Source organism: Callithrix jacchus, chromosome 2 (assembly GCF_049354715.1).
Source record: "Callithrix jacchus isolate 240 chromosome 2, calJac240_pri, whole genome shotgun sequence".
NCBI classification, from domain to species: domain Eukaryota; kingdom Metazoa; phylum Chordata; class Mammalia; order Primates; family Cebidae; genus Callithrix; species Callithrix jacchus.
In genome coordinates this window covers 17,435,508-17,454,862 of record NC_133503.1, presented here as the reverse complement: position 1 = coordinate 17,454,862, position 19,355 = coordinate 17,435,508, and the positions used below count along the sequence as shown (strand labels likewise).

Genomic DNA, 19,355 nt, shown 5'->3' with positions numbered 1-19,355 from the left:
AGGTTCAAGCAATTCTCCTGCCTCAGCCTCCCAAGTAGCTGGGACTACAGGCGTGCACCACCACACCCAGCTAATTTTTGTATTTTTAGTAGAGATGGTTTCGCCATGTTGGCCAGGTTGGTTTCAAACTCCTAATTTCAGGTGATCCACCCACCTTGGCCTTTCAAAGTGCTGGGGAATACAGGTGTGAGCCACTGTCCCCGCCCTATAGCTTATCTTTGGTACACCTATAATGCGTCTGGGTATATACCCAAAGAATTGAAAGTGGGGTCTTGACAGATGTTTGCAAACCCATGTTCATCACAGCGTAAACACAACAGCAAAAGGTGGAAGCAACCCAGGTGTCTACCAAGGAATGAACGAACAAAATGAGCTCAATCCATACAATGAAATAGTATTCAGCCCTAAAAAGGAAAGAAATGCTAATGCATGTTACATACGTAAACCTTGGCAACATTGGGCTGAATGAAATAAGTCAGTCACAAAAGGACAAATACTGTATGATTCCACTTATATGAGGTTCCTAGAGTTGTCAGATTCAGAGAGGAAGAAAGCAGAATGGTGGTTGCCAGGAGCTGGGGCAAGGGGGAAGAAAAGCTATTGTTATAGTGGCTCACATCTATAATCCCAGCACTTTGGGAGACTGAGGCAGGCAGATCACCTGAGGTCAGGAGTTCAAGACCAGCCTAGCCAACATGGTGAAACCTCGTCTCTATTAAAAATATAAAAATTAGTTGGGCATGGTGGTGTGCTCCTGTAATCCCAGCTACTTAGGAGGCTGAGGCAGGAGAATCGCTTGAACCGGGAACCAGGAGGTGGAGGTTGCAGTGAGCCAAGATCATGTCACTGTACTCCAGCCTGGGTGACAGAGTAAGACTCCATCTCAAAAAAAAAAAATGAGGACAGAGTTACAGTTTGCAGAGATGCAAAAAGTTCTGGAGATGGATGGTGCTGACGGTTCCATGACAGTGAATGTGCCACTGAACTGAAGATTTTACCACAAATGTTTAAAGTAATGGCGTGGCAAAAAAAAGTAGAGAAAACAAAAATTGTTTTCTTCATGGCAAAAAATATTTAGAGAAAAAAACGTGGTAAGAAGAAGTAGTAGTCCTAGTCCCCAGATGTGGTACTATTAACACGAGTTGTTCTTAGTAAAAGAAACTCTCTGCCAGGGGCGGTGGCTCACGCCTGTAATCCTAGCACTTGGGGAGGCCAAGGTGGGCTTGAGCCCAGGAGATCAAGACCAGCCTGGTCCACACAGTGAGACCCCATCTCTAAAAAAAAAGAAAGAAAGAAAGAGAGAGAGAAACAGTTGTAGAACAGGAGGGGATCGAGCAAGAAGAACCTGCCAAGACCTCACAGGGCCAAGAGTTCGAGACCATCCTTGGCAACACAGGGAGACCCTGCCTCCACAAACAAAAATTTTTTTTTGAGGCAGAGTTTCACTTTTGTTGTCCCTGCTGGAATGCAGTGGCACGATCTCGGCTCATGGCAACCTCTGCCTCCTGGGTTCAAGTGATTCTCCTGCCTCAGCCTCCAGGATAGCTGAGACTACAGGTGTGCACCACATCTGGCTATTTTTTTTTTTTTTGGCAGAGATGGGTCTTGCTATGTTGCCCAGGCTGCTCTCAAACTCCTAGACTCAAACTATCCTCCCACCTCAGCCTCCCAAAGGACTGGATTACAAGCAGGAGCCACTGCGCCTGCCCTACTGCCTCTTTAGACACGTCATGCCAGGCCTCAGTTTCCCCATCTGCCAAAGGAGAGAGTTTATGACAATCTCAACAGTTATGTCCAACTTGGACACTCTTGGTCCCCTGCAAGGACCCATCCTCACAGGGCAGCCAACACTTACCATGGAGAGGATGACCAGGGCAGGGAAGAAACCCATCACAACATAGCAGAGAAGCTCCACAAGTTTGTACCTGGCAGAAAGACAAGGCATGCTGGCCTTAGGACGTGCCTCCCTATGAGGAAGCCACACAGAGCTCCCTGTTCCTGGGGAAGAGGGAACACTCTGGCCAGAAAAATGAGAAAAAAAGATGCTTTCTCTGTCTAGCCTTGGCTCAGATTTCACCCAGCTACATCCAACAGGTGCTGGCAGTTGTGTGACCTTGGGCACTTTTCCTCCCTGAGACTCAGTTTCCACTTCTGTAAAATGCATGCAGGAGCCAGAGAAGGGATGGCAAACATTGAGCATAGCACACATGTGGGGACTCCCAATGCTCAGCCTGTGGCCCCATCACTATCCAGTCCTAGCATCTCTTCCCACAGGGCCGGATCAGCCACTTCCAATCGAGCTGGGCTGCTGCAGCAACTGAAGCCTCTCTGCTGTCCCTGGACTAAATGACTTCCGGAAATTCTGGGCTCTGAGACTGTGGAAGCCTGTTATATTCTCTTTTGCTTCTATTATCCTGTTTCTTTCTCCACTGAATTATTTCCATCCCCATCACTCGGCAGTATGGGGTACAGAGACTGTGACTCTTTCGGGACCTCTCCCCTCCATCTGCTAAGAGTTTAAGAAGGGCAGGTGGCATGTGACACCCCCCCCACCCGCCCATTCAGTGGGGCTAGGAACCTATGATTTTTTTTTTTTTTTAAAGATAAGAGTCTCACTCTGTCGCCCAGGCTGGAGTGCAATGGTGCAATCTTGGCTCACTGCAACCTCCACCTCCCAGGTTCAAACCATTCTCCTGCCTCAGCCTCCTGAGTAGCTGGGACCCACCACCCACCACCATGTCTGGCTAATTTTTGTATTTTTAATAGAGACGGGTTTTCACCATGTTGGCCAGGCTGGTCTCAAACTTCTGAATTCAAGTGATCCACCCTCCTTGGCCTCCCAAAGTGCTGGGATTACAGGTGTGGGCCACCGCGCCTGGCCACCTATGATGTCTTTTTGACAACTTGAGGTTGACCCCAGGGGCTGCAAGACTTGGTGGCCATCCCTGAGCCTGAAAGGCATGCCAGCCAGAGCTAGGCTCTCATGATTATGGTATCATCCTGGGCTCTCGGGTGCCCAGGAGCACTGGGGAGGCCCAAGCATCTCTTATAAAAAAAAAAGAATCCCGCCTCCTTGAAGCCCGCCTCCCTGAAGCCCCCTCTTCAGCCTAGCTTACCTCTCGTGGAAGAAAAAGACATAGATGGTGCCCACGGAAGCCATAATCCAGACCAGCCAGCGCATGTGGGAGGCCCAGGGGCCCAGCTCCCGGAGGTTTAGCCTGAGAGAGAGAGAGCCAAAGCCATGGCCTGAGGCGGGGCCCACCAGGACCCCTGCCCTCAAGGGCCGGCCTGTCACAGGAAACAGATCCCAGGGAAGCCCTGTCACTTGTGGCTTCACGGCTGGGATGGGGGCGCTCACAGGAAGACGGGTGAACAGGCAGAAAGGGCACTAGACAAACTAAAACAGCAAGGAACAGTTAGAGGAAAATTAGCAAAACTGATAATACCTAGGAGAAAAGGTAAGGGGCGCCTCAAACTGGTGGGACTATGAACGAGTAAAGCCTGTTTGGAGGGCACCTGTGCATTCTTGGTCACTGCAGTTCCGGCAATGCTGTTTTACTTTATTACGTCATTTTACTATTTTATTTATTTATTTTGAGGCAGAGTCTCACTCTGTCGCCCAGGCTGGAGTGCAGTGGCGAAATCTCGGGCTCACTGCAACCTCCGCCTCCCAGATTCAAGCGATTCTCCTGCCTCAGCCTCCTGAGTAGCTGGGATTACAGGCGCCCACTACCATGCCTGGCTAATTTTTGTATTTTTAGTCGAAACGGGGTTTCACCATGTTGGCCAGGCTGGTCTCAAACTCCTGACCTCAGGCGATCCACCTCCCACCACCTCAGGAGGCTGCCTGGCCTCCCAAAGTGCTGGGATTATAGGCCTGAGCCACTGCGCCTGCCCTGAAATGAATTTCTGAAATGAGAATGTCTTATGTAAACTTCTGCCAAAAAAAAGTGACCTGCTCAGAGTCTGTCACTATAAAGAAGTTAAATAACATTGAAAAGTGTAAGGGTAAAAAATAATAACCCATCTCATTACCCAAAATAACCATCAGTGAACATCATTCTACATACCCTTCCAAGCTAAAAACAGGCCACTGGGTAGGATAGGATGGGATTAAGGGAAAGGAGAGGGGTGAGAATTAACTTATCATTTTTAGTTAAAAGTATTACATTTAATTTTAACTTGACTTTAAAAGAAGAAAATGGACACCTGAAAGTTTTCCTAAACGTCAAACAAATGTTTCTTCACCATAAAATTCACTTTGACTCTGAAGATAAATTATGTAAAGCACAAGAAAATTGGATTTTCGGCTGGGCACAGTGGTTCACGCCAGTAATTCCAGCACTTTGGCGGGGCAAAGCAGGTCGATCACCTAAGGTCAAGAGTTCCAGACCAGCCTGGCCAACATGGCAAGACCCCATCTCCACTAAAAATACAAAAATTAGCTGGGTGTGGTGGCATGCACTTATAATCCCAGCTACTTGGGAGGCTGATGCAGGAGAATTGTTTGAACCTGGGAGCCAGAGGTTGCAGTGAGCCAAGATTGCTCCATTGCACTCCAGCCTGGGCGACAAGAGCAAAACACTCAGAAAAAAAAAAAAAAAGAAAGTTGAATTTTTTAAATTACATGTTTCCGGTTTTTTGTTAGTTCGTTTTTTTAGAGACAGGTTCTCACTTTAAACCCCAGGCTGGAGTACTGTGGCACAATCATAGCTCACTGCAGCCTCGACTTCCTGGGCTCAAGCAGTCCTCCTGCCTCAGCCTCCTGAGTAGCTGGAACTACCGGCATGTGCCATCACAAACTAGTTTCTTTAAAAAACTCCTCATGGGTACTGTATTCTTGGCTTTCTTTTAGACGGTGTTGCGCTCTTGTTGCCTGTGCTGGAGTGCAATGGCTTGATCTTGGCTCACTGAAATCTCTGCCTCCCAGATTCAAGCAATTCTCCTGTCTTAGCCACCAGAGTAGCTGGGATTACAGGTGCCTACCACCACGCCCGGCAAACTTTTGGTATTTTTAGTAGAGACCAGGTTTTGCCATGTTGGCCAGGCCAGTCTTGAACTCCTGACCTCAGGTGGTCCGCCCGCCTCGGTTTCCCAAAGCACTGGAATTACAGGCATGAGCCACTGCGCCCAGCCTCTTGGACTTCTTTCATGTGTGACATGGTGCCTGTTGTTTTTACGTGTGCATTATAATCACGCTTGATGTTTCCTCTAAGTCTACCTTTGGGAAATTATTAGAAGCGTCTACACTGTGTGTCAGCATTAAATGGTGCTGTGGCCATGTTCAGAAGCCAGCTTCTTTTTTCACTGTGCAAATAATTTATTTTTTCAGTCTTGAAGCCTGAAGAATTTGTCTCTGTCTTTCATTTTTATCAGCTTCTCTCTGATTGCTTTAATATGTCTGTATTCTCCCTGATTATACAAAACTTTCAGTATTTGGTTTTCAGTAGCCTTTTTTTCTTTTTCTTTTTTTTCCCACAAGGAGAGGAAGCTGGGCTTTTTTTGGTCATAATGCCCTCAGATACCAGCATAGGGCCTGGCACAGGGCAGTGCCTAATCAATCACAGCCAGGGCTAAAGAAGAGAAATCCAGGCCAGGCATGGTGGCTCATGCCTGTAATCCTAGAACTGTGGGAGGCCAAGGTGGGTGGATCACCTGAGGTCAGGAGTTTGAGACCAGCCTGGCCAACGTGGTGAAAACCTGTCTCCACTAAAAATACAAAAATGAGCCAGGTGTGGTGGTGCCTGCCTATAATCCTAGCTACTCAGGAGGCTGAGGCAGGAGAACAGCTTGAACCTGGGAGGCAGAGGTTGCAGTGAGCCATGACTGAGCCACTGCACTCCAGCCTGGGGGAGAGAACGAGACTCATCTCAAAAACGAAAACAAAGCAAAAAAATAAAAACAAAATGAACACATATTTATAAAATGAGGCCATCACAATGGCTCATGCCTGTACTCCAATACGTTGGGAGGCTGAGGCAGAGGCAGGAGGATGGCTTGAGGCCAGGAGTTCAAGACCAGCCTGGGCTACGTAGTGAGAACCTGCAAAAATAAAAATAGCGGCCAAGCAACCTGCAGTCCCAGCTACTTGGGAGGCTGAGGAGGGAGAATGACTCGAGCCCAGGAGTTGGAGGCTGCAGTGAGCTATGTTCACAACACTGCATTCCAGCACAGGCAACAGAGTGAGACCCTGTCTCTAAAAGAACAATTAAAAACTTAAAAGCCATATTAAATAATATATTAAGTAAATAAATATAAGTATATATGTATGCACATGTCTATGTCTGTTACACATTTATATGTATATATAGACACATGCATATACATGTCTATATACATATGCATATAACATGTCTATTGCAAATATGCATATGTCTATATATAGAGAGACAAATATTACATATTAATATTTGCTTTTCTGGATGGGTGCAGTGGCTCACACCTGTAATCCAAACACGTTGGGAGGCCAAGGCAGATAGATCATTTGAGGTCAGGAGTTCAAGACCAGCCTGGCCAACATGGCAAGACCCCATCTCTACTAAAAATACAAAAATTAGCCAGGCATGGTGGTGGAAGCCCGTAATCCCAGCTACTCAGGATGCTGAGGCAGGAGAATCGCTTGAACCTGGGAGGCGGAGGTTGCAGTCAGCCGAGATTGTGCCACTGCACTCCAGCCTGGGTGACAGAGTGAGATTCTGTCTCAGAATTCTAAAAAAAATAAAAATTTAAAAAAAGGTGCATTTTTCTTTTCTCTGAATAAAATAACTCAAGAAGGACACACAAGAAAGTGGGTATAAGTAGCTGCTTCCAGGAAGGAGAAAAGGGCGTCAGGAAGCTTTTCCCCTGACTCCTCTGTGCCAAGTCAACATATTACCCAGCCAAATAGAAAAATAAATTCAAACGATGAAAAGAAAGGCCTCCGAGCATTTGCTGGGCGGCGGGATGGTACTCACCAGGGCGCGTAGGAGGCTGCTATGAAGAAATAGATGACCATCCGGTCGAACATGTGCAGACAGTGTTCCACCATCCTAGGGCAGCAGAGAAGCCAGCGGTCATGGCCCTTGCGTGGCAGGGAAGGGCCAGAGCCCCCAGAGCCGTGCCCTGGGCTGATCGCACCTGCCTGCAGGTTAGCAGGGGTGGGCTCCTCTATCCAGCCAGGACCCCTTGGCCCTAGAATCCCTATCTGTAAGTGACCAGGGCAGCAGTCTCCAAACCAGGCTCCTTATCACCCTAGAGGCTGCATGGAGACACCTTGCCTTGGGAGTCCCACTGAAGGCCTTACACCCCTGAAGGTAAGGATCGTACATCCTCCTCCCCATTTTTTTTTGAGACAAGGTCTCGCTCTGTCTCCCAGGCTGGAGTGCAGTGGCATGATCTCAACTCACTGCAACATCCACCTCCTGGGTTCAAGCAATTCTCCTGCCTCAGCCTCTCGAGTAGCTGGGACTACAGATGCTCACCACCACACCTGGGTAATTTTTGTATTTTTGGTATTTACTATGTTGGCCAGGCTGGTCTTGAACTCCTGACCTCGTGATCCACCTATCTTGGCCTCCCAAAGTGCTGGGATTACAGGTGTGAGCCATCATGCCCCGCCATCCTCCCCTACATTAAGCTGAGCCATTGTGTATTTCGGCTTTATATATGGGGTTTTTGCAAAGATTTCAAATGGAGAAATAATTCTGTGGAGAAAGTGCAAAAACAGCCAGATGCAGTGGCTCACACCTGTAATTCCAGCACTTTGGGAGGCTGAGGTAGAATTGCTTGAGCTCAGGGGTTGGAGACCAGCCTGGGCAACAAAGTGAGACCTCATCTCTACTAAAAGTTAAAAAAATCTGCCAGGATAATGGTGTGCACCTGTAGACCCAGCTACTCAGGAGGCTGAGGCAGGAGGATCTCTTGAGCCTGCGAGGTTGAGGCTGCAGTAAGCCATGTTTGTGCCACTGTACTCCAGTCTGGGCAACAGAGCTAGACCCTGTCTCAAGAAAAAAAAAAAGATCAAAAACTACTAAATTATGTCCTCCTCAAAAGAGTCTGGGAGCTGACATTCTGTGTTAGAAGAACTTAGTAGCTGGAATCCAGGCTCTGGAGCCAGAAGGCCTGGGTTTGAATTCCAGCTCTATGCTTCAGGAGTGCACAACTTGAACAAGTTACCTATTCACTCTAGGTCTCAGCTTCCTCCTCTGTAAATACAGAGGATGCCAGCAAACCAATGCAGGGCTGTGGGGAGGATTAAATTAGCTAACAGCACAGTACATAGTAAGTGGTCAATAAACACCAGCCATTTTTATGATGACCTCACTTTGTATAGTGAGCAATAACCCTCAATACATGGGACTGGCATGGTGCCAGCCTCCACAATGTTGCCCAATAAGCCACACTCCTGATATTCACACCTTGGGACCCTCCCCTCCCAGAAAAAACTAGGATTAACTCAGGAAACCAGTAGGACATTGCAGAAATGATGGTGTCTAGTTTCTGAAGCCAGATAATAAAAGACATTAGAGCTTCCACCTTGTTCAATTAAGTCGCTAAGTTTGAGGCAAACAAGCTCCCATGTGGCTGTGAAGACAGCCGCACTACAACCCAGCACTAACTGTGAGTGGGCTTAGACCTCCAGTGCTGGTCAAGCCATTAGATGACAGCTGACAACAGCCCCAGCCAACCTCTGACTACGGGAGACACCACGAACTGGAGCTACACAGCTAAAGCTCTCAAATTCCTAACCCTCTGAGGCTTTGAGAGAGATTAAGTGTTTCTCCTTATTTAAGCCGCGATGTTCTGGGATACTTTGTTACACAGCAGTCCCTGACCAATACAACTGTTGTTCTGTCTAGCAAACTGCAGCCCTGAACAAATTTGACCAATGATTGTATGCATGGCTCAACTGCATATCTTCATAGAAATTAAAGGGGGCAGCACACAGCTTTATGGGGGGCTGGATTCCTGGAGTCAGCTCACGTTGCATTTGGCTGCTATGCAACCTTCAGCAATAAGGTTTCTTTCCTTTCTCTCCTTCCTTCCTTCCCTCCCTCCCTCTCTTCCTTCTTTCCTTCCTTCCTTTCCTTTTCTCCCTCTCTCCCTCTCTTCCTTTCTTTCTCTTCCTTCCTTCCTTCCCTCCCTCCCTCTCTTCCTTCTTTCCTTCCTTCCTTTCCTTTTCTCCCTCTCTTCCTTTCCTTCTCTTCCTTCCTTCCTTCCCTCCTTCCCTCTCTTCCTTCTTTCCTTCCTTCCTTACTTCCTTCTTGACAGAGTCTCGCTCCATTGCCCAGGCTGGAGTGCAGTGGCACCATCTTGGCTCACTGCAACCTCTGCCTGCCAGGTTCAAGCGATTCTCGTCCCTCATCCTCCCAAGTAGCTGGGATTACAGGTGTGCACCACTGTGCCTGGCTAATATTTTTATTTTTAGCAAAGACAGGATTTCATCATGTTGACCAGGCTGGTTTCAAATTCCTGACCTCGAGTGATTCTCCCACCTCGGCCACCCAACGTGTTGGGATTATAGGCATGAGCCACCTCTCCCAGCTTCACTGTACTTTTTTTTTCATATATATATCAAAACTAGATGGGCGCAGTGGCTCATACTTGTAGTCCCAGCACTTTGGGAGGCCAAGGAGGGTAGATTGCTTGAGCCCAGGAGTTTGAGACCAGCCTGGGCAACATGATAAAACCCCATCTCTACAAGAAATACATAAAATTAGCTAGATGCGGTGGTGCATGCTTGTAGTCCCAGCTACTCAGGATGCTGAGGTAGAAGGATCACTTGAGCCCTGGAGGCGGAAGCTGCAGTGAACCAAGGTGATGCTACCACATTCCAGCCTGGGAGACAGAGTGAGACCTCATCTCAAAAAAAAAATCAAAACCATAAAACTCAGGGATTCGAATCCCCACATTGCAGAATTATTGAAAAGATGAGAAAATGGCACCTGCAGCATACCTGGAACAAGGCCTGGAGAGGAGCCGGCCTCAGCCAGCAAGGCCTTTTCTCCTGGTCCTCTCAGAAGCAGGCAAACCAAGCCAGGCATGAAGGCTCATCCCTGTAACCCCAGCACTTTGGGAGGCTGAGGCGGGTGGATTGCTTGAGCCCATCAGCTGGAGGCCAGCCTGGGAAACATAGTGAAATCCCATAATCCCATCTCTCCAGAAAATACAGAAATTAGCCGGGCATGATGGCACACACCTGTGGTCTCAGCTCCTCAGGAGGCTGAGGCAGAAGAATCGCTTGAGCCCTGGAGGCAGAGGCTACAGTGAGCCAAGACTGTACCACTGCACTCCAGTCTGGGCAACAGATTGAGACTCTGTCTCAGAAAAAAAATAAATAAGTTGGCCAAGTGCAGTGGCTCATGCCTGTAATCCCAGCACTTTGGGAGGCCGACGTGGGCAGGCCACCTGAGGTCAGGAGTTTGAGACCAGCCAGGCCAACATGGTGAAACCCAATCTCTACAAAAAAACAAACATAAAAAGTATCCAGGCAGGGTGGCGGGTGCCTGTAATCCCGGCTACTTGGGAGGCTGAGGCAGAATTGCTTGAACCAGGAGGCAGAGGTTGCAGTGAGCTGAGATCAGGCTACAGCACTCCAGCCTGGGGGACAGAACGAGGCTCCATCTCAAGGCAAAAAAAAAAAGAAGTAAGCAAACCAGGCTCCTGTGGGCGAGGTGGTCTGCCCAGAAGAGACCCAACTGCAGCCTAAATAAGGCAGGGCTTGTGCCTTCTGCAAAGCCATCCCGTGGGTCACCCACCCCAGCCCTTCCCAGCTCAGCGGAGAATGTCCCCAGGCAGACCTGGTGTCCTGGTTCACCCCTGGGACCGTTGTGGGCCCCCCTGCCCCAGGCCCCCACCCGGCATGGGTCCTCTGGGCAGGAGGCACCTGAGGTGGCTCTTCTTCCAGGAGATGGTGTGGAACACGGTGGACACCACGAAGAGGCCGCAGAGGCCGAGGCCGTAGATCCAGGCAGAGATGGTCTCCCAGTCGTCATCCGACAAGAAGTAGAGGTTGGAGCTGCCCAGGATGCTGGGGATGATCCAGAACTGGAGGGGCAGGGACAGCAGGGACAGGTGCAGCAGCTGGCCAGCTCAGAGCATGCCTTCCGCCCCTGCTCCGGCTGAGATGCCCCACGTGGTGCACTCAGCTCTTGAAATGTGGTCAGTGCCGCTTAAGAGCGGAATCATTTTATTTTACTTTAATTGATTAAAGTGTAAATTTCTTTCCTTCCCTCCCTCCTTCCTTCTTTCCTTTCTCCCTCCCTCCCTCCCTCCTTCCTGCTTTCCTTTCTCCCTCTCCCTTCCTCCCTCCCTCCTTCCTTTCCTTCCTCCCTCCCTCCATTCCTTCCTTTCTCCCTCCCTCCCTCCCTTCCCTTCCTTCCTCCCTCCCTTCCTTTCTTCCTCCCTCCATTCCTTCCTTCTTCCCTCCCTTCCTCCCTTCCATCCTCCCTCCCTCCCTCCTTTCCTTCCTTCTTTCCATTAGTTCCCTTTTCCCCTTCCCCTTTTCTTTCCTTTCCTTTTTTTCTTTTCATTCTCTTTTTCTTTCCTCTTTCTTTCCCTCCCTCCTCCCTCTCTTCTTCCTTCCTCCCTCCCTCCCTTCCTGCCTTGTCTCATCACCCAGGCTGGAGTGCAGAGGTCCAGTCACGGTTCCCTGCAGCCTCAATTTCCTGGGCTCAAGTGATACTCCCACCTTGGCCTCCCAAGTAGCTGGGATTACAGGTTCATATCACCACAACTGGCCAGTTTTAACATCTTTTATAGAGACGAGGTCTGGCTATATTGCCCAGACTGGTCTTGAACTCCTGGCTTCAGGCGATCCACCTTGGCCTTCAAAAGACTGGGATTACAGGCGTGATCCACCACGCCCAGCTTCAGGTGTCAATTTCAACAGCCATGTGGGGCCAGTGGCTGCCAACCTGGACAGTGCAGGTCTAGATCTTTGATTCGATTCTCAAAGGGGGTTCATGTATGAAACGGTCAAAGACCATGTCCCAGGGAGTAGCCGACCCCACCATGCCCCAGGCCCTCCCTGGGCCAGCACACAGAGAAGTCTGATGTGCCACATGTCACACACCATCATCACTGATGTCCTGACCTTACCTACTTGGACTGCCCTGAAGGCAGAGGCCAGCCCTGAGCAGCACAGGCACCCAGGTACCATTCAGCTTGTAAAGAGATTTAAATAGTGGATGGTCCGCCAGGATTCACTGTAGAAAATGGAATCGCCAAATCCTCTGCCTTTATAGGGGTGTGGCCTGTCACTTTAGTAGTGACAGGGTTTCACCGTGTTAGCCAGGATGGTCTCGATCTCTTGACCTCGTGATCCGCCTGCCTCGGCCTCCCAAAGTGCTGGGATTACAGGCATGAGCCACCGCGCCTGGCCAGTCCTCCTACTCTGCTTCTCCCTACTCTCCCTGCCCCAGGTCACCATGCCTTGGCCTTCCTGGCCTTCATCCAGTGTCCCAACATTTTCCTGCCTCAGGGCCTCTGCACATGTCGTTCCCTTAACTCTCTGGGAGGCTGGCTCCCGGTCATCATTCAGGAGTTGGTTAATATCACTCTGGCAGGAGCACCTGCTCTGTCCTTTGTCTGACAGAGGTCTCTTCTATTGTCTGTTCTTGTAGCACCTGGTGCCCTCTCTCCCCAGCAGCCCCACATCTTATATGATAGACTTACATGATTGTTATTTCCCATACACAACATGAGCTGCACAGGATGGGTGCCTAGACAAATATACACTGAAGACAGGCTGGTAGGCAGGAAGGAAGAAATGCTGGAAGAGCCTAAAGAGGAAAGTGGGCAAGTGGGGTCGGGCATGATGGCTCACGCCTGTAATCCTAGCACTGTGGGAGGCCAAGGCGGGAGGATCACTTGAGATCAGGAGTTTGAGACCAGCCTGGCCAACATGATGAAACCCCATTTCTATTTAAAAAAAAAAAAATACACACCAGGCACAGTGGTTCATGCCTGTAATCCCAGCACTTTGGGAGGCCGAGGCACGTGGATCACAAGGTCAAGAGATCGAGACCATGCTGGCCAACATGGTGAAACCCCATCTCTACTAAAAATACAAAAATTAGCTGGGTGTGCTGGTGCATGCCTGTAGTCCCAGCTGCTCAGGAGGCTGAGGCAGGAGAATCATTTGAATCTGAAAGGCAGAGGTTGCAGTGAGCCGAGATCATGCCATTGCATTCCAGGCTGGGTGACAGAGCAAGACTCCATCTCAAAAAAAATAATTTTAAAAAAATGTTTTTTTGAAGTAGGCAGATGGGGAGTTAGCGCCAACGATGTGCATCCTCTAGGAATCACTGAAAAGCAATCTGTCTGCAAAATCAGCCCAGGTGAGTCCCAAAGAAAGGGGGTGTCCTGCTGGCCTCCCTGACATCCAGGCTGGGGACGGGATGGGGACAGTTCAACAGCAAAGCACCAGAATGGGATGGTTCCTATTAAGAGGCCCATCAGCCACCACAGTCCATCTGCACATGGCAGACTGAACACCAACAGGAAAGACAGGCGCCTGCTGAAGGGGATGGAATTATAAACTTTAAAAAATCACTTTTGGCCGGGTGTGGTGGTTCACACCTGTAATCCCAGCACTTTGGGATGCCAAGGCGAGAGGATAACTTGAGGTCAGGAGTTCAAAACTAGCCTGGCCAACATGGTGAAACCCCCTCTCTAATAAAAATACATAAATTAGGTAGGTGTCGTGGCAGGCACCTGTAGTCCCAGCTACTCAGGAGGCTGACGCAGGAGAATCACTTCAACCTGGGAGGTGGAGGTTGCAGAGAGCCAAGATCACGCCACCACACTCCAGCCTGGGTGACAGAGCGAGACTGTCTCAAAAAAAAATAAAATAAAATCACTTCAGTTAATCTTATTATATCATCTTAAAAAATATATAGCAACTGGCCAGGCACGGTGCCTCATGCCTGTAATACCAGCACTTTGGGAAGCTGAAGTGGGTGGATCACTTAAGGCCAGGAGTTTGAGACCAGCCTGGCCAACAGGGTGAAACCCTGTCTCTACGAAAAATAAAAAAATTACCCAGGTGTGGTGGTGCACGCCTGTAGTCCCAGCAAGACTCCATCTCAGAAAATAAATAAATAATAGCAACTATCTCATGCTACTTCATAATTTGGGGACATCCTTCTCATTAGGCTGTAGATTCCAGTTATATTTTATGCTACTTTAAAATATTTCATTTTATTTTTTAGAGATGGAGTCTCACTCTGTTGCCCAGGCTGGAGTGCAGTGGCACAATCATAGCTCACTGCAGCCTCGACCTCCTGGGCTCGTGATTCTCCCGTCTTGGCCTCCGGAGAAGCTGGGACTACAGACATACACCACTGCACCTAGCTCCTCTTTTGTGCTGTTTCGTGATCACCTACCATGCCTAGTATTCATTCAGTTGCTCACTCACTCATTCATTCATTCCACAAACCTGTGAGCACAGGACATGCCCTCAGGAATGAAATGATACATGCCCATCGCCCTGCCCTCACCCTATGCCCATAGGCACTAACTGAGGGTCCATCCAATAAATGAGTGAGTTAACAGCGGGGGCCTGGTACCCGTGACTCAGTTACTCCCTTTCTGGAGTCTGATGGACTATGAATGTGCCTTGGGTTTACAGCATGAGTGCCCAGAGGAGATAATAAATAGGGTTTTGTCCCCAGCCTCACAGCTTCTCCCAGGTGTGACAGCAGGATCAATTCAGGGATTACAGGTGTTTTTTTTTTTTTTTTTAAACTGAGTCTCACTTGTTCTGTCACCCATGCTGGAGTGCAGTGCCATGAACTTGGCCCATTGTAACCTCCACCTCCTGGGTTCAAGCAATTCTCCTGCCTCAGCCTCCTGAATAGCTGGGATTACAGGCACGCACCAGTATGCCCAGCTAATCTTTGTATTTTTGGTAGAAACAGCGTTTCACCATGTTGGCCATGCTGGTCTCGAACTGTGACCTGCCCATCTTGGCCTCCCAAAGTGCTGGGATTACAGGCATGAGCCACTGGCCGGCCAATTCAGCACCTCTTTCCCCAAGAGTGTGCTGGAAGGGAAACACACTTGTCACTGTGCCTATGCTGTGCCAGCAAGGTGCCTTGAGCAACCCTCACGGCCACCCTTGGGAGTGGCTCTTCCGATGCTCATGCTACGGATAAGGAAACTGAGGCTCAGGGCCACTACATAATGGAGCTGGGATTGAAAGGCAGGTCTTCTCTTGCTAGAGCTTCACTTTCTGGAATGCGCTGCAGGCTTGTGTTGATGAGTTGGCTTGCAGCCTTGGGCAAATTCTCTGACCCAAGCCTCAGTTTCCTCCCTTGCAAAAGAGGGAGTCATGTGGCCATTCTCAAATATTTTCTGAGCCTCTACTGTGCACACAGCACGGGGCTTCAGAGGTGAGCCAGTAAGAACCAGTTTCTGCTCAGCAGAGCACTTGCTCTGAAGGGACTGGCTAAGAAAATGCAAACTTAGAAGCCGGTGTGGACTGGGCATGGCGGCTCATGTCTGTAATCCCAGCACTTTGGGAGGCTGAGGCGGGAGGATCACAAGGTCAGGAGTATGAGACCAGCCTGGCCAATATGGTGAAATCCGTCTCTACTAAAAATACAAAAATTAGCCGGGTGCAGTGGTGGGCACCTGTAATCCCAGCTACTTGGGAGGCTGAGGCAGGACAGGGCAATTGCTTGAGCCTGGGAGGCAGAGGTTGCAGTGAGCTGAGATGGCACACTACACTCCTGCCTGGGAAACAGAGCAAGACTATCTTTGGTAGTGGGGGGAAGAACTTAGTGTGATCCCAGGCACGCACAAAGTTCAAATCAGCACCAGCCACTACTTTTTGGCCCCCAGAGACTAACAGGTGGGGTGGGGGTTGAGAATTAATTCAATTCAACTCCACACATATCTGGGCACCTCCCTGTGCCAGGCATGCTGAGATGTCCTGAGATACCAGAGAACCCTGCAGGGATTCTGTGTGAACTCACGTCTACATCGCAAGTGCCTGGAGGGTACCCAGGAACTGTCTGCTGAATGAATGTGCGATGGACAGGTACATTCCAGCTAGCATGGTACAGGCAGTGAGGGTGGCTGGGGAGGTAGGCACCGGCTCAGCTTCCCAGCATCTGGGCAGAGGGGAAGGCTTTGTTGAGGAACATTTCAGCAAGGCTTGTGAATGCTGAAAAGGGTTTCATAGGCAGAGCTAGAGTGGAGATGACAAGTATTCCAGGCAGCGGGAACAGCACGTACAAAGGCATGGAGTGATGCCTTCTCTTTAGGAAATGGAGGGATTCAAGGGCTTGAGCCTGAGCACAAGAGCATAGTGGCGGGAGGTGCGTGGACAGATGGGCTAGGAGCTCGCTACGGTGACAGGATGCTGTAGTAGGTACTAGGGAGCCATCGAAGGTTCTTTTTTGTTTGTTTGTTTTTGAGACACAGTCTCTCTCTGTTACCCAGGCTGGAGTGCAATGGCATGTTCTCAGCTCACTGCTACCTTTGCCTCCTGAGTTCAAGCGATTCTCCTGCCTCAGCCTCCTGAGTATCTGAGGTTACAGGCACCCGCCAACACGCCCAGCTAATTTTTGTATTTTTAGTAGAGACAGGGTTTCACCACGTTGGCCAGCTTGATCTCGAACTCCTGACCTCAGGTGATCTACCCGCCTCAGCCTCTCAAAGTGCTGGGATTACAGGCGTGAGACACTACGTCCAGCCCCACGCAAGGTTCTCAGAGCAAGAGAGATGCATGCTCAGCACCACAGTCCACTTACTCTTCTGAGGGCCACAGAAGACCCAAGGAACAGGCCACTTAGGACATCTGTGAAGGAGGTGCCTTCCCCCACCCCCTTCCCCATAAGTGTCCCCATCTCAGCCCTTAGATCCCCCAAAGCCAACTCACAGCATGGGTGGCACAGTTGGCCGCGTGTTCATACTCTGTGGGCTGGTACCTCTTGTGGGCAGGGACTCGGTGGTTCATGAACCTGGAAGGAGAGGGAGAATTCCAGGAAGCCCCGCTGGGGAAGAGATGCCATCCGAATTCCCTGGAGGCCTAAAGACTTCACCCACTGCTGGTAGGAAAAGAACAGCACCCCCTTCTCCCTTTCCCATTTCCCATCCCCCCTCTCTCCCCTCTCCCCTCTCCCTCCCTCCCTCTTTCCAATCATTAGGAAAAGAACAGCACCCCCTTCTCCCTTTCCCATCCCCCCCTCCCCTCTCCCTCCCTCCCTCTTTCCAATCATTAGGAAAAGAACAGCACCCCCTTCTCCCTTTCCCATCTCCCCCCTCTCCCCCCCTCCCTCTTTCCAATCATTAGGAAAAGAACAGCACCCCCTTCTCCCTTTCCCATCTCCCCCCTCTCTCCTCTCCCCCCTCCCTCTTTCCAATCATTAGGAAAAGAACAGCACCCCCTTCTCCCTTTCCCATCTCCCCCCTCTCCCCTCTCCCCCCCTCCCTCTTTCCAATCATTAGGAAAAGAACAGCACCCCCTTCTCCCTTTCCCATCCCCCCTCTCTCCCCTCTTCCCTCTCAGTACCTCCCTCTTTCCAATCATTAAATGGTTTTGAATTGTCCAATATGTTGTGCCTAATCCCCAATGTGGTGTTTGTTACATTCTCTTTTTTTTTTTTTGACACAGGTTCTCACTCTGTCACTCAGGCTGGAGTGCAGTGGCGAAATCATGGCTCACTGTCGCCTCCACCTCCTGGGCTCAAGCCATCCTCCCACCTCAGCTTCCTGAGATGCTGGGACTGCAGGCACGATCTACCAGGCATGACCTACCATGCCTGGCTAAATTTGTTTCTTTGGGATACAGTCTCACTTTGTCACTTGGCTGGAATGCAGTGGCGCCATCTCGGCTCACTACAACTTCTGCCTCCTGGATTCAAGCGATTCTCCTGCTTCAGCCTCCCGAGTAGCTGAGCCTGCAGGTGCATACCACCATGCCCAGCTAATTTTTGTATTTTTGGTAAAGACAGGGTTTCACCACGTTGGCCAGGATGGTCTCAATCTCTTGACCTTGTGATCTGCCCGCCTCGGCCTCCCAGAGTGCTGGGATTACAGGCGTGAGCCACCACTTCCAGCTTCATTTCCTGTTTTTTATTTCTCTAAATATAACTTACACACACTATAGCTCTGCAAAGGGGCAGCTTGAAAGATTTTTACAGATGCGTAGACCCACACAATCACCATCCAGGAAGCGCTACAGCTCACTTCTCACCCCCGAGAAAGTGCCCAGTGCCCCCTCCCATGGGTCCCTTTTCCCCAGGGAAACCACCTGGGCCATTGTCATCTTAGATTTGTTTCCCCTGTTCCTGCACTTGCTCAGTGAACTCAGACGAAACACATCACCACGCCCAGCTAATTTTTGTGTTTTAGTAGAGATGAGGTTTCGCCTTTAAGAGGCCAGGGCGGGTGGTTCACTTTAGTTCAGGAGTTCAAGACCAACCTGGCCAACGGCAGAACCTCTTCCTACTAAAAATACAAAAGTTCGCTGGGCGTGGTGGTGCACACCTGAGCATGGTTTCTTTTGCTTAACATGATTTTTGTGAGATTCATCCGCCTTTTGGCCTACAGCAATTGGTAGTTTTCATGGCTGTATCGTATTCTGCTGGGTGGACACACCACGAGTGATTTCCCCAATCCACTGCGGGTGGACACTCCTGCTTGGGGGTATCATGGATAACTCGGCCCATGAACATTTTCTGCACATTTTTTGTTGAACACGTGATTATTTCTGCTGGGCTCAGGTGAAATTGCTAAATGACTTTATGTTAAAAATAAACGTTCCTGGCCAGGTGCGGTGGCTCACACCTGTAATCCCAGCACTTTGGGAGGCTGAGGAAGGTGGATCACCTGAGGTTAGGAGTTTGAGACCAGCCTGACCAATATAGTGAAACCCTGTCTACAATATAGTGTAAAAATACAAAAATTAGCCAAGCATGGTGGTGTGTGGCTGTAATCCCAGCTACTTGGGAGGCTGAGAAAGGAGAATAGCTTGAACCCAGGAGGCAGAGGTTGCAGTGAGCCAAGATCAAGCCATTGCACTCCAGCCTGGGTGATAGAATGAGACTCCATCTGAAAAAACAAAATTAAAAAAATAAAATAAACATTCCTGGCCAGGTGCGGTGGTTCATGCCTGTAACCCCAGCACTTTAAGAGGCCAAGGTGTGTGGATCACTGCAGGCCAAGAGTTCGAGACCAGCCTGGCCAACATGGCAAAACCGCATCTCTACTAAAAATAAAAAATTAGCTGGGTGTGGTGGCCCACACCTGTAATCCTAGATATTTGGGAGGCTGAGGCAGGAGAATCGCTTGAATTTGGGAGTTGGAAGTTGCAGTGAGCCAAGATCATGTCATTGCACTCTCTAGCCTGGGCAACAGAGTAAGAC

General features: G+C 49.7%; 1 protein-coding gene across 13 annotated transcripts in view; it reads right to left on the bottom strand.

Annotated features, from left to right (window-relative positions):
* The window catches only part of MMD2 (monocyte to macrophage differentiation associated 2), a 64,182-nt gene that overhangs the window by 13,434 nt on the left and 31,393 nt on the right, over positions 1-19,355 (bottom strand). For 9 of the 13 annotated variants that reach the window (XR_013530515.1, XR_013530511.1, XR_008478271.2 and 6 more), the window contains 5 exons: positions 16,868-16,949; positions 10,865-11,025; positions 6,954-7,028; positions 3,117-3,218; positions 1,856-1,925 (listed from right to left, as the gene is read on the bottom strand). Coding sequence is in view for 5 of the 13 variants with exons in the window: in XM_035292067.3 (XP_035147958.1) it covers positions 1,856-1,925; positions 3,117-3,218; positions 6,954-7,028; positions 10,865-11,025; positions 16,868-16,949 (490 nt within the window). In the remaining 8 variants the exon portion in view is untranslated. Of the gene's footprint in view, positions 1-74; positions 1,275-1,855; positions 1,926-3,116; positions 3,219-6,953; positions 7,029-10,864; positions 11,026-12,654; positions 12,762-16,867; positions 16,950-19,355 lie in introns of those variants that run through there. The other 4 variants (XR_013530516.1, XM_078358373.1, XM_035292068.3 and 1 more) reach the window with 2 other exon arrangements.